This window comes from Xiphophorus maculatus, chromosome 17, assembly GCF_002775205.1.
Source record: "Xiphophorus maculatus strain JP 163 A chromosome 17, X_maculatus-5.0-male, whole genome shotgun sequence".
NCBI classification, from domain to species: Eukaryota; Metazoa; Chordata; class Actinopteri; order Cyprinodontiformes; family Poeciliidae; genus Xiphophorus; species Xiphophorus maculatus.
Window position 1 is genome coordinate 11,034,299 of NC_036459.1, and position 13,262 is coordinate 11,047,560.

The 13,262-nt window shown below is 39.7% G+C and overlaps 1 protein-coding gene across 4 annotated transcripts in view; it reads left to right on the top strand.

The window, feature by feature from the left end:
* Positions 1 to 1,613: 1,613 nt before the first annotated feature.
* Positions 1,614 to 13,262, top strand: part of mdfic (MyoD family inhibitor domain containing) — a 29,364-nt gene continuing 17,715 nt past the window's right edge. For 3 of the 4 annotated variants that reach the window (XR_002754272.1, XM_023350399.1, XM_023350400.1), the window contains exons 1-3: positions 1,614 to 1,953; positions 2,244 to 2,427; positions 5,967 to 6,077. Coding sequence is in view for 3 of the 4 variants with exons in the window: in XM_023350399.1 (XP_023206167.1) it covers positions 2,334 to 2,427; positions 5,967 to 6,077 (205 nt within the window). In the remaining variant the exon portion in view is untranslated. The remainder of the gene's footprint in view (positions 1,954 to 2,243; positions 2,428 to 5,966; positions 6,078 to 13,262) is intronic. The other variant, XM_005799092.2, reaches the window with a different exon arrangement.

The following is a 13,262-nucleotide window of genomic DNA, read 5'->3' on the forward strand; positions in this document are numbered from 1 at the left end:
AAACCTGGGATTTTCTTACTCCCCAAAAATCCTTAAGGTTTAAGAAATTTCAAGGTAGATTAAAAATGATTAATCAGTTGGTTTCATTTCACTTTCTTACTTAAGTGCTTCCCTTTGGAGGGGTTTTAAAGTAATCTTTTATTTTGTTTGGGTTTTTTTAACCAGCAACATCACTACTGAAGAAAGGTTTTTCACAGCAGGCAGTTTGGCACCTCAGTGCAGCAAACACTCAGGTGTCTCTGATGTCTACATTCCAGTTAGATGATTCAATGATTGCTCATGCTCTCTTGCTGTCTCAGCTGACTGCTGTCCTTGACTGAACCGAGACTTAACTTTGTCTACTAAGATAGGCAAAGTCTACCAGTCTGTGCCTCGTCGCACAGACATGTAAACGGCCCCGAAAGTGATTAGTAACACAGTGTCGTTGCAAAAGGCCTGCAGTAGATACTACTGGACTCTGAGCTGTTCTCTATTAGTTAATTTAGTACCAGTAAACTTAGTCTGCAGTAAATTGAGGTGAACCCATCAGACTCAATTTATTTATTTTTTAGAATATTAGCTAACTACTAAGTAGTCATGATCGAAATCTTAAAGATGTTTTTTTGCGGCCCATATTGGTATCTCTGAAACAATATTTGGGTTATGTTGTTTAGTACCACTTACACTTTAATGCTCAATTAGATGATGATTGAAATAGTGCCAATTTGCAGCAAGCAATCTTAAGGTCCTCCACAAGACTATTTGATTCAGTCCATATCAATGCAAATTACTCTAGTGCAGTCTGATTGTGCAGTAAGAATTGGCTCAAATTTCACACAATGCAATTCATCTGAATCTGTAGCACAGCAGTCACTCAGGTAATCTAAAAATAGAAAAAATATACATAAAAAAAATATATCAGTTGAGTCATTGTGGCAACAGTGAAAGGGAACAGCTCGAATCTAAACATAAACACGGACAAGATAAAAAAAATATAATAATTGAGATTACATACAAAATTACCGAGCCATTTACTGAAAAAGAAGAAAACAGAAACGGACAATGTTAATGGAAACAAGTGTTACTAATGCTTCTTTCCATCAAACCAAAACACAGGAGCTCTGGTCCGGGGCACTTTCTATTAAATAAATTTAAAAAAAGGCAACAATGACTCAGTGAATGGTTGCATCCAGGGAAAGGGAAGACAAAGAGAGCACTCAAAGTTAATGACAACGGATAATTAAGTAAAAACAAAACAACAACAACAACAAAAAACAGCTGAGAGTACTTTCTATGAGCAATTGCAACATAAACAACAGAGTCATTTCAGACCATATTTACACTCTGGTCTTTTCTTGCTAAAATATTTAACTTTTTAAAAAAAGTTAAATATTTGAATACACTTTATAGGAAACGTTTGTCTCAGAGAGAGTTTTGGAAACATTTTTGTTAAATATACTGTAACCCAGTATGAAAAATTTCCATCAGGCAAAAATTATTTACATTTTTTCCATTTTAATACTTTTTCTTTCTCTCTCTCTCTCGCGCGCGCGCGCGCGCACACACACAAACACCCACATATGGGTAAACATCAACAGGGAGGGCTTTGTTTTCCTCCCCGCCGCCAAGGCGAGAGCAAGCGAGAAGAGTGAGGAGGCTTCACTAGTTGCGCTGCTGGAATCCGGATATGATGAAAATGTTTTAGACCTGAAGTGTCCCGAGTAAACTTACCGCAACTGCGCGCCGAAAGCGTCAAGGAGGATCATGTTTTCGACTTTTTGCACGTCAAAAAACCCAGCTGGAATTTCTTGGACTACGAACGTCGAACAGTTAGAGTAGGAGTAAACTGTCCGGTGTGAAAGTTGTCTTTAATTTCCCCCCCCTTAACGTTTTGAGGAACGAGTTGAAGGAGGGAAAGTAGGATGGGAATAAGTCACATTTGAACTGAAGTGAGAGAGTTGTCATGTTTGAAAGGTAAGTCGGACACAAACAGTAAATCTGCCATTGCTTCTTGTTATTATTATTATTATTTTTTGCTATGAAACAACAAAAGAAAAGGCAGACCGTTAACAAATGGGCTGCTTATAAACTCTTTCAGCAAAGTTTACATAAAGAGCGTGCGGAGGGAAATTTCCACTAAGTTTTACTGGAGCTCGACGTCACTTTCCTCGGCGTGTGAATAAGCAGCTTGAGTAACGACTTCCATAGTTTTGCTTTGTGTCTGAAAACGCTGCGCTGATTGTGAGACTTATTGCTTTTTGCAGGACTGGGGGCTGAGGAAAAGAAGGGAGGAACTACTTCTGCTGGTGGTGGTTTATAATTTTTGTTCTCCCTTCGAAGAGGACGACTGTCTCATGTCCAAGGAGACTGTCCATCCATCAGAAGGGCCGGCGGGTCCAGGACAGGGCCCACGGCAAGAAACAAGTCCCCTGCTGTCGGCGTCACACGGTAGGAGAGCACAAGACAGGCCATTAATCAGTGGTTTTAGGTGTGTATTCAGCGAATTTAGGTTAATGTCAAGTATAGGGGTTCCACAGAGGTTTTGTCAGAATGGATAACTTGTATATTATTAAGCGGTGGTGGAATAAATAAAAAAGAAAAAAACTCCTTAAATGTATTGGGGCAACTGTTCACATGGCAGCAGCTGGGCAATGAGGCTCACTGCCCAGAGTGGCAGGCTTGGTGGGCGGCAGCAGGAGTTGTGAAGAAGAAAAAAAAAATTAAAAACTTAATCTGAGTCCTGAGAAAAGGAGAGACCATTTTACATCATTTACAATTTGTATGTAATTGTAGTGGCCTCTGTAGTGAAGGCTAATAATTCAGACAAAATGAGTTAAAAATGCTTAAATGTTTAAATGAATTGTTTTTTTTAATCAATATTTTTCATTGGCACATTTCTAATTCTCCTTCTATATCCTAGCTTGGGATTGATGGAAATGAAACAAATTTGGGTACTCGTTTTATTGTTTGATGTGAGCATAATGGCATAATAATGCAGGTTTGTCCTATTAAAGGCTAATAAACTTTAATTTTGTGCAGAACACTGGAAGACAAAATGATGACAATAAAACACAACACTTAAAAACAATAAATAAAAGCCACACACAACCAAAACCACAAAGAAAATGGATTATGAATTCTCTGTAAACAAAATTTGGATCAGAATGGAAACGATCAAGCTCAGTTTAATTTATTATGTGATTAATTGCTTACTGCAGCAAGATTTATTTGCAGTTCGTACGTGGAGGAGTGAAAATCCCCTTTTCTGACAGCAGCTGAGAGGGACAGATGCGTCACGACTGATGCTCCTGTGAGTGTTTTGGGATGCTCATAGGATCCATGACAGCTCCCACTGAATGTTGAGCAGAATAAAAACAATGGTTTGAGATTGAAGTCTCCACTATTGGACGAGATCTGCATTTCTTAAGAGTTAGAGTGACCTAAATGCTTCTTTATGATAACGATGAAATTGCCAACTTGGCAACACCACTAGTTATTTTCATGCCCACTCAGAGGAGGGCAAGGGTACAGAAACTTTCTTGTGCTTGTGATATGCAGTGATAAATGTTTCTTCAGGAATTTGGCTACGAGAAGTACTTGTACTGCTCACACCAGAGCTTTTTTTTTTTGTATTTTGGCCACCTTTTATCCACCTTTTATCCAGACAAGCACAAAGTGTACAATAGATAAACCTTGACTGGTAGACTCTTGTAGTTTCTTGCCCAGAGCACTGTTCGTTCGAGAACAGCCACCACACATTTGTAGCTGGCAAGCGAAAATGTGTGAAACACGTACATAGCTCATGTGTGCATCAAGTTCTCCCTCTGTTTCATCCAATAAACTTGAGCTATAAATATACTTACGTATTCGGTTTCGAAACTTGCGTTAAAAAAAATTAAACAGAAAACATGAGTGAAAGTAGCTTTGGGTTGGGATTTTCTTATACTTTCAGCCAACTTTAAGTAAAAGTCATTATCTGCGTGCTAGTCTGAAAGCCTTGATAATGTTTGTGCCTGTTTTTTTTTCCTTAATAAAGTTGGAGGAAACACCCTGCTGACTATTAACAGCAACCACACAGCCAATTATATTTTTTAATTAACTTTCCAGTTGCCCCTAAGATTATCACATGTAAAATAAGCTTACCCCCACACCCGCTTTTCATTTTTCTTCAAACAAGCAACGGACCGTTAACCGATCATCATTATGGCACTGTTTCAAAAAGAAAAAAGAAAAAAATAGGAAAGTAGGACAATCGCATGGGACTGCTGGATTGTAAATGGATTCCATTTTTGTTTTTGGTGGATTTTCCCCTTCAGTGGATGGCGGGATCCTCTGATATAGGCTGATTTTAAGTAAATTGTGATGCTTAAATACTCCAATTGATCTCACCATGCTTCCACTTTGAGTTTTACTATCTTACACCTCTGACCACTTATCCATCGCTGCTTGCAAACTGGATTGTTATTGCAGTGAAGCAAAGCTATATCAGGTCTGCTCCGTGGTCAAACCCTTGATTCAGTTTCACATCAAAACAACAGTATGCAATAAACAAGCCATAATGTTAAACACAGGAAGCCAATTTGAGAGACAGATTAAGCGTTTCTTGTGTTTGTGCAAGGCTATCAGGCCAATGCTTTTCCAATTTAGATGAATGCAGCCTTTATAGCAGGAAAAGAATCTTGGCAGGTAGAGCACACTTGGGAGCACTGGGAGAAAGAAAATGAGATCCAGAGCTCTGGCAGGGACTTTCACCTGAACCGTCCCACCATTTCGCACACGTTGCCAGGAGGTTGTTTTTGCTGGCGTGAAAAAGGAGGGCGGCCTTTTGCACCTACAGGTTACACAGCTGATTTTCGGCCCGGTACGACCAACCCAAACGGGAATGTGAAACATTTGGTACAAAAGTGTTTATAGGTAACCTTGCTTTTTGGCAATCAGGAGTTTATACCCACTTTTGGGCAGTAATATGCTGTTGGTTTGCAGATTGTTTCATAATGCTTTGAGCAGTTCACACCATGTAACTTTATTACATTGAAGAAATGAATTCAAAGCACACTTTTGTTTTTCAGTGTGGATTTTCTCTAATCCTCGCATAGATACATTCATCCCCACAAGTATTTGGTGAAAAGTCACTAATCATGCACTTTTTTGTCGTCTTTACTAGGGGTATGACATAGTGCTGCCCCAGTTAGCCACTGTTCTTATCCACGATAATAAGGGTTTATTTAAATCAATTGGTATGTACACACAGAATCTACTCACAGAATTCACAAATTTTCATCTATTCCAAGACCAGTGTTCATGTTTATCAGGATCATTACCTTTTTAGAAAACCGATTTGTTTCCAAGTGGGCTATTGATTTCAGGCGAAGGTGTGTTCTGCACGTGCATGGGCAGAAAACAACAAAAACAATGTTGGATAGCATTGTCACCTGAACCTGAAACCTGAATGCATTGCATTGTCCTGTGTGTGCTGTTCTGATAAGGAACATGTGTTACACTTTGTTCATTTGAGACGGAGACGTGAAGGTGGAAGCTAAGGGTTTAAAAGCGCATGCATGTTTTGACGACATGTTAAAATCGCAGCGCTACGTTGGACCCTGGCATAACAACAGTGGATTGAAGATATCTTCCAAAACACCATCGGTTTCCAGATAGTGGTCTCATGTAAACATAATCCAAGCTATGCCAGAAAATTGTGGACTTGAGTTAGAAATGGGCTCTGTACCAGGTAACAAACTCACCTCTTCTGCCATGAAGATAGATCAACTATTGAGCCAGATGGATTTTAAACCAAATATTTGTTGCTGTGTATGTATTATGCCACACTCTGTGTTTCAATAAATGCTTACGAGCCTCACAACAAAATAACTTCCATGCCTATGAGGACTGTATGTAAATGTGCGACCACTCATGCAGCTGCAGGAACTTTTATTTTTCATTTTGAGCCATACTTAACATCCACTTCTTGTGACTTCTCTCCCCAGATGCTTGTGACAGTGAATCATCAGGAAGCGCGCCTTCTCCTAGGAAACAATCCACTGAAGGACAAAGTCACGTGACGGAGGAGAAGCCTAATTATTGCAAGCCTGTGAGGAGTAAGTCTTAATGACCCGGGTAAACTGTGGGCAAACAGCAGTACATCTCTGTGCTATTTTTTTTCTCTCTCTAAATAATAAACAATGAGGCATTTAATTGAAGAGAGTGAAAGTGATTAACATGCCAGATCAGCCTAACTGCTGCAAGTGACTGTTTTTTATTCAACATTTGAAACTGCTTTAATTTTACTCAGGTTTTTTTTCTAATGGCAATATTCTCACCTTATAGGAAAAGGTTTTGTTATGCTGTTCCTGTGTTAGGGTCAGTTGGCCAACTAAAATATTAGCTTCACTGTTTCCAATTACAGTAATACCCAGATAGCAGCTCGGCCTCTTGGCAAGTGAGTGTAACATGCCTGCTGTCTTATTCTGACGTTATGACCAAGACTTGGCTCAATCGGTCATTTTTACTTCTTCCAAACCCTCAGCCATGTGTTTTGCAAGACGGGAAATCCGGTTTGTGGTATTGGCCGTCCTCATGTACTCAGACATTGGCCGTCCTCGTGTATCGATTGAGTCCTACATGTAGTTTCTTTAACCCAGTGCCAACGTTTACCTCTTCACGGGATGTTATTGCAGACTGGGGAAGAGTGTATTTTAGTTGAAGTAGCTTCCAGGTTTGCAAAATTGGGGGGAGGTGGGGAATAGACTTGTCCAGTCCATCAATCATATCATCCATAAATCTGTCTGTCCTTCCTTCTATCATCCGTCCATTCCTATGTCTGTCCATCAACATTTCTAACTGTACATTAGTCCATCCAACTATCCTCAGTCAATCTGTCTGGACGTCTTCTTTTCTTTTTATATATTCGTGTGTCTCTTATGTTGGTTTGTTGTATGTTCACCTTTCCTGCCGTCCGTCCATCAACAAGCCGCTTGTCAATCATCCGTCAATCGTCCAACCAACAACTCGACAGTTTAGCCGCTTGTCCGGTGTGAATTCAGGGTGAACTTTTATACATGATTCAGAAATGGACAAAACTGGAATGCGTCGGACCTTTTATTGAGTAAAGTTTTGTGAACTTCTGGAGGCATCTTCCTAATTAGAAACAAAAAGTCTCCCATAAAAACCTTTCAACCGTTGCCATTGCGTACTTTGTGGCATTTCTTCTGGTTCAGGCTGGAAACTTTCTTGCGACTCTGATCTAATCATATTGTTTTATGCAAATGTAGAGCACAGCAAGGCTCTGCTAAACAGCAATTTGCCGTTGATTTAGAAGCAATTCTAATTAAACCTAGTTGCACAGTAATTCCACTCCATACAGAGATATAGATTGCAGGTCACAGAGTGAAACGCGACTAAAAGGCTTTGTGTATGCGTGCTTCATTGTTCCTGAGAGGAGTGAGATGTGACAACATGGGCTAATAGCAGCTGATTGCTGCTGTAATAAGGATTGTGTTTTCATTTAACACCTTTCTTGACTGCAGGTCTCTTTTGTTTCACTGTTGTTAACTTTTCCAGAGTGCCCTTTTCCTCCTACTCCTTTCTTTTTTTTGTTTGTTATTAAGCTTAATGACTTGGCTGTGGCTTATTTACCAGAGGCGAAAAAAATAAAATAAAATAAAATGATGTGTTTTTAAGTCATCAAAGTGGTGCAACGAAGTTCAAGTTTACTTTTAAGTCTTGGATATCACTTTTGACTTGGAATTGATTTTACCCCTTTAAGTTGATAATCCATTTTGGCCGAGTTAACTTAGCTTATTTATATCACGGAGTCCCATGGGCTCACTGTAGTTTAGCTGTGTTCGGGGGGTGCTAGGGGTAATTGAGAGCCCTCTCCACCGCAGAAACAGGAAATCAATAAGAAATCATCTGCCTGCCTACATCTGAGCCTTTGCGGTTTTCTTTTCCCCCGGCTGTCTGATTTAGAACTTGTGTACTGTATCTGGACAATAAGTTTTCTCTACAAGAGGAAGTCCATTATGCTGTTTTGATAACAACAGCGATCCCATTTCAGCTCCAATAACACTGTTTTGACAGGTCAGCCATTACGTCAGCTGGGTCGGTCCTCTTGAAGCGAGTTCCTGAAATTGGCCAGCGGTTGCATAATTCCCAACAGGGCACCCGTAGGACACAGGGTTCAATCGCAGGAATTTATAGTGAAAGCTGTAAAGTAAAATAAACTATTTCAAATAAGAAGGATATTACAAAGTCTGAAATTTGTCTCTTTGGAAAAAAGGAAAAAGGAATTGAAACTATTCTTTTTTTGTATACTTTAGTACTTCTTCCATTGTCTTAAAGATCCATATTTTCGTCTAATTCCGCTGAATTCTTCCTCCCTTTCTCCTGTCCATAATCTGTCCATTCACACATTTGTTAATCTGTGATTTTTAATATTTTTTCTATTTGTTGCCTGATTATTCTCCAAATACTTACTTTCCTTATGATTTCTGCCATGCATTCATATGGAATTTTTGTAACCAGAACAACTACAAAGTATCTATACCTTAAAATTGTCTAAAAAAAAAAAGTACTGAGAAAAGTACTGAGGTTCTCAGTACTTTTAGAAAATATAAACTTTTCCCATTAAAAAAAAATGTCTATGACCCTCGGCTGGTTTTGTGTCTGAGAACCCTCTGGTTTGTTAGACAGCAGTGTTCGCTGCCTTTCTCAGAGAACTGTCCGTCACTAGGTCTGCCATCCAGGGTGAGGTGGGAGAATTCCTGTGGGGAGAGAGACATTCTTCAACGGACCGTTCTGCTCTTACGGCTGATATCTCTGCAAACAGTGCCTTTCCTCTCCAGCCACCGCCTCGGAATAAATCACTACCACCTCGCAGCGGGTTTTGGAGTTTAATCATCACGTTATTCACCAAATAGTTTTTTTTTTAATTCTTCTTTGGTTGATAAAGATGAACATACTAGCCTGTGTTTTTTTATCTTAGGGTAACTTTATAAGAAAGTGAGGTCAAATAACACGACTCTACTTTCGAAATAAAGGCTTTCAGTCTGGCCTTTGTGTGAATCTCAGATTGCACTCGTTGGTGCCACACGTTTGAGTTTATTACCTTTTAGGAAGAGTTGACCTTTTTGAAATGAACTTTGTGACCCTCCACACCCCCCCGCATAATAGATGCAGAGCGGATTTAATCGGACAGGACTGCACAATTTTACTCGACTTTGTAAATGCAAACGTTGGATAGATGAGATGTTTATCTGGTGTTGATTCCAACACCGCAATCACCCCATGCATTACTTTATGCGCCTTTCAAAGAGCCTGGGGCACTTTGAGACTTTTAACCTCATGTCAGTTTGCTTTTCTTTGAGTCTTTATGCCAGTTATTAGAGCTCTGTGCTGATTGTTGTTTTGCAAGATTCATATCTTTATTGAAATCCCGAGAGCCCTGTCTTTGCAGAAAAACTGCCTCCAAAGCATAGGCCTATTATAAACTGCACCGTAATTTTCAAGTGATTACTTACCAGTGGGTCATGGAATCAAAAACTGTATAAATAGGGTGAAATGCTAGTGCAGAGGTTGATTAAAACGGTCATTGTAATTCTACCTCTGTTGTAATTATTTTCTCATTGTCTTGCTGCAAATAGATTTCATATGGGAAATTTCAAGTGCGTTAATTAGCATATTTTATTCAAAGTGCCCAAGACTTTTCACCATTTTTTTTTCTTTAAGATATCCAAAGTAGTGGAGCCAATTGATTAGATATGCATACCTCAATTCCTAATTATTTAAGTGCACATTAAATAGAAGGGTACACATATAGATTTTAATCATTAGAGTCTTTTTCTGTCTTCCTTATTGTTGAAGACCATGTTCCTCATTTCGATTCAAACTGAATGATGGTCATAGACACTCATACCCTGTAAACTTCTATGAACACTCAAACTTTAGTGTATATAACTAAATAAATGAACACAAAGTGCAGTGTATTTGCAAATACAAGTCTGAAAGGTGTGGTCTGCATTTGCATTCACCTTCCTGCCCAGATCTGCTCTTTGAAGAAGCTTAGTTTAATTTACTAAAACGTATTCTTCTCAGTGGGTGTGATGTGTTCAGTGTGATCACTGTAATCCACCACGCATTGCAGTTTGCATTCAATTAAAGATAGTAGTTTATATCTCACATGGCCAGAGAATGTTCTTGTTGTGCTCCGGCAAACTGGAAAATAGCATGCTGATGTTCTCTTAAGAACAAAAACACATAGATGCTACACAGGTGGTACAAATTAGGTGATTTTCTTTGCATGTAATTGTTTGTATTAGATTTTATTTGGTTGTGGTTAAGTAATACAGGACAAAAATTGCCTGTTAAACATTAAAAGTTTTTTATTGGTAAAATTGTTAAAGTTCAACTAGGTCATGAAAGCCCAATGAATAGTTCACAGTATGTGCTTGGAATGTGACAGGCAAAGGTGAAGTTGCTGTATGTTAGGAAAACTTCAGCAAGTTCCCAGCTTTCAGGGTTTTTTTATTCATATAAATTAAAACAACAAATAATCAAAATTCTCAGGCGTAAAGCACAGGTTGTGAACTGCCAAAAACAATGACAGTGTCATTGCCTTTCACAACCCACTCATACATGGGGGTGGGTATCCAAAAAAGAAAAAAAAATCAACTAGTTGAAATGACAGCAGCACAGGGGGTATTACTAGGCCCCTAACAGGGTTTTGGCTCCAACATTAAGGTTAAAACCCTTTTCTATTATGAGATCTCTGCTGATGTTGCCCCACTAGCCCCGAACCCCCCGAGCTTCCAACTCCGTGGCCCCTCCGTGTTTGCAGGTTCAGCGCCTCTCTGTTAGGTCATTCGGAGCAACCTCTCCACCCGCCCCTCCCCACCCCGATCAGTGAAGGGTGACCAGGGACCACGGGCTGGCCGCCGTCCAGACACACAGAGGCACAGCTGACACTGCCACCACTGCCGCCCACCCCCGTTTTCTCTTTCAGGCTAGAGCTAAAATCAATACAGGCGTCTCTGTGTTTTAAAAGCCACTCAGAGGCAGACGAACACCTATGTCCCAAAGGCTGATCTCTCAGCTTAAGGTCTTGATTGGCATCTCTAAGACAGGAGGCACTGACCCACAGCTGTCCCATTAGCAGTGGGTTAATGCTGAGATTGATACAGAGCAAATAAAGGAACTGGGTGTGGGGGTATTTTGATAGACTGCCTAACCCCTTTCTGACCCAGAGAAGGACCTCTGTGGTATATTTTCGCCCATTTCTGACTTTCCGAATACAGTTTTTTTTAATGTGTTGTTCTTTTTGACCCCTGTGTGCATATAGCACAGTGTGAGCCCGCCTTCCGTTGAATTTAAACAAAAAGAAAAAAAAAGAAAACGGCAAGTTTCCCTCCCTGGAGGGAGAATTTGAAGCTGTGTGGAAAAACTGAGTCACAGATGTAACTGAAATTGAAAATATAGCCCTCCGTTTTCTTTCCTTCCCTTTCCCCTCATTCTCCCTTGCTCCCGAGTTTTGTTTTAAGTCATCAGAGAAGAGAGGGTGGAGCACGACTTTTGGCGTATGAAGCCTGGCAGCAACCTCAGGCCTGCTCTGAGTCACGTCATAACTGATCTTTGTAAAAATTGTGGTAGTTGGCCGTTTAAGGTCTAATTTAAAGAAATATGTGCAGGGAAGAAAAAATCAAACAAAAATACTTAAAAACTTAATCAATTGCTTACATTTATCTAAGGATTAGTAGAACAAGGGTAGCATTGAGATTCTGTGTGATAATGTGACACAAAGCATGCGTGAAGTTTATGGAAAGTAATTCATGTTTAAAGAATAACCCCTGTGAACACACATTTGTGAGTCTTGTCACAGATTTTTCCAGAGGCCTGGATTACAGATTTGGAATGGATCTGCACAAGAGGTCTCCACAACTGATATAATACTGCATTGTGGTGACGATGTTTAGTAGCCATGTGTTTCTTTCCAACTTTCAACTTATTGGCCAAAATCAATAATAAAAGCATGTGAACAGCCCATAAAGCCCGGTATGTTAATCAGCTGTGTGTGTGTCCCTATACCCTCTGAAGCATCCCTGATTTACTCTGTAAACAACTTTAACTCAAACAGAAAGTTTATCATTTTAAAGTAACAGAAAATACTATTTAAATCTTGGAGTGATTTTCATGCATTCAACAAGTATATTTTGCAAAAACTTTATTTTATCAGAAATTGGTGATTTTCATATTTTCTCCGTTTTTGTTTTAGCTACTCTCTCCTGGATTTCCCGTGGCACGTCACAAATACTTTTCGTACATTTCAGAACTCTATTTGCAAAAACTTTTAGGAGGTGCAGTATTGTCCAAATTATGTGCCTCGTTTGCTTTTTACGTAAAATCCAGACAAATTGTAATGAGATTAGTGAAAAGGTTCAAGAGGGATGAATGCTGTGTGTATTCTGCTTTGCGTTGCACACAGCAGTGAAGAACAGAGACGTCAGTAATGGCAGATTTTGCAGAGTCTGGCGTATAAATCACTTTCCCTTGACAAATTTAAAATGAAAGACGGCATTTCATTGGGCGATTTGGTTATTTTAGACGGCAGTCAAACATATTAATCTTCGGAGAATGTTCCATTTTTGAAATCAAAGGATAATTGATGATACCCAACCCCAGCCCAGTATGATAGCCCGTTCCACCCCTTTCCCAGCATGCACACCTTACCACTTGTGCTGAGAGGTTCATTTTGCCAAATCAAGCTCTCGTCTTTTAAGATGCCTTTGCTGCCGTTAAATGTAATTAAGCAGAACAAGGTCCGAGGGGGTTATTTTTTCCACTTAATCAGCAGCAAAATTTGAAATTAGTAAATCCCTGACACGCTTTCTGTCTTTGTGTTGGGTAGAAGCGACAGCTGCGGTACAAGTAAAGGAAGTGTCACTTCCCCCAGTGTGTCGGATAAGTCAAAAATAAGTGAGCGTTCTAGAGAACTAAAACAACGAAAGGATATGAGTCTGTGGCTATTTAAAATCAGTTAAGCCGTTTGTCGGCGTGACCCAGAGCAGCAGAAAAATGTGGAAGAAGGTGATGTTTCCTGCTCAAATGAGATGCAAAGCAATATGATCAGCCTTGACAGGTGAAGACAGTTAATAGAGTTCCGTGACTGGCTACCGCACACACCCAGCATGTCATTTCTGCTGATGAGGATCCAATATCAGAGCAGGTAATTTAGCTTTCTTCAGCAATCATCATCGCCTGAACACCATCATTTTATCTAGAATAAATACAAA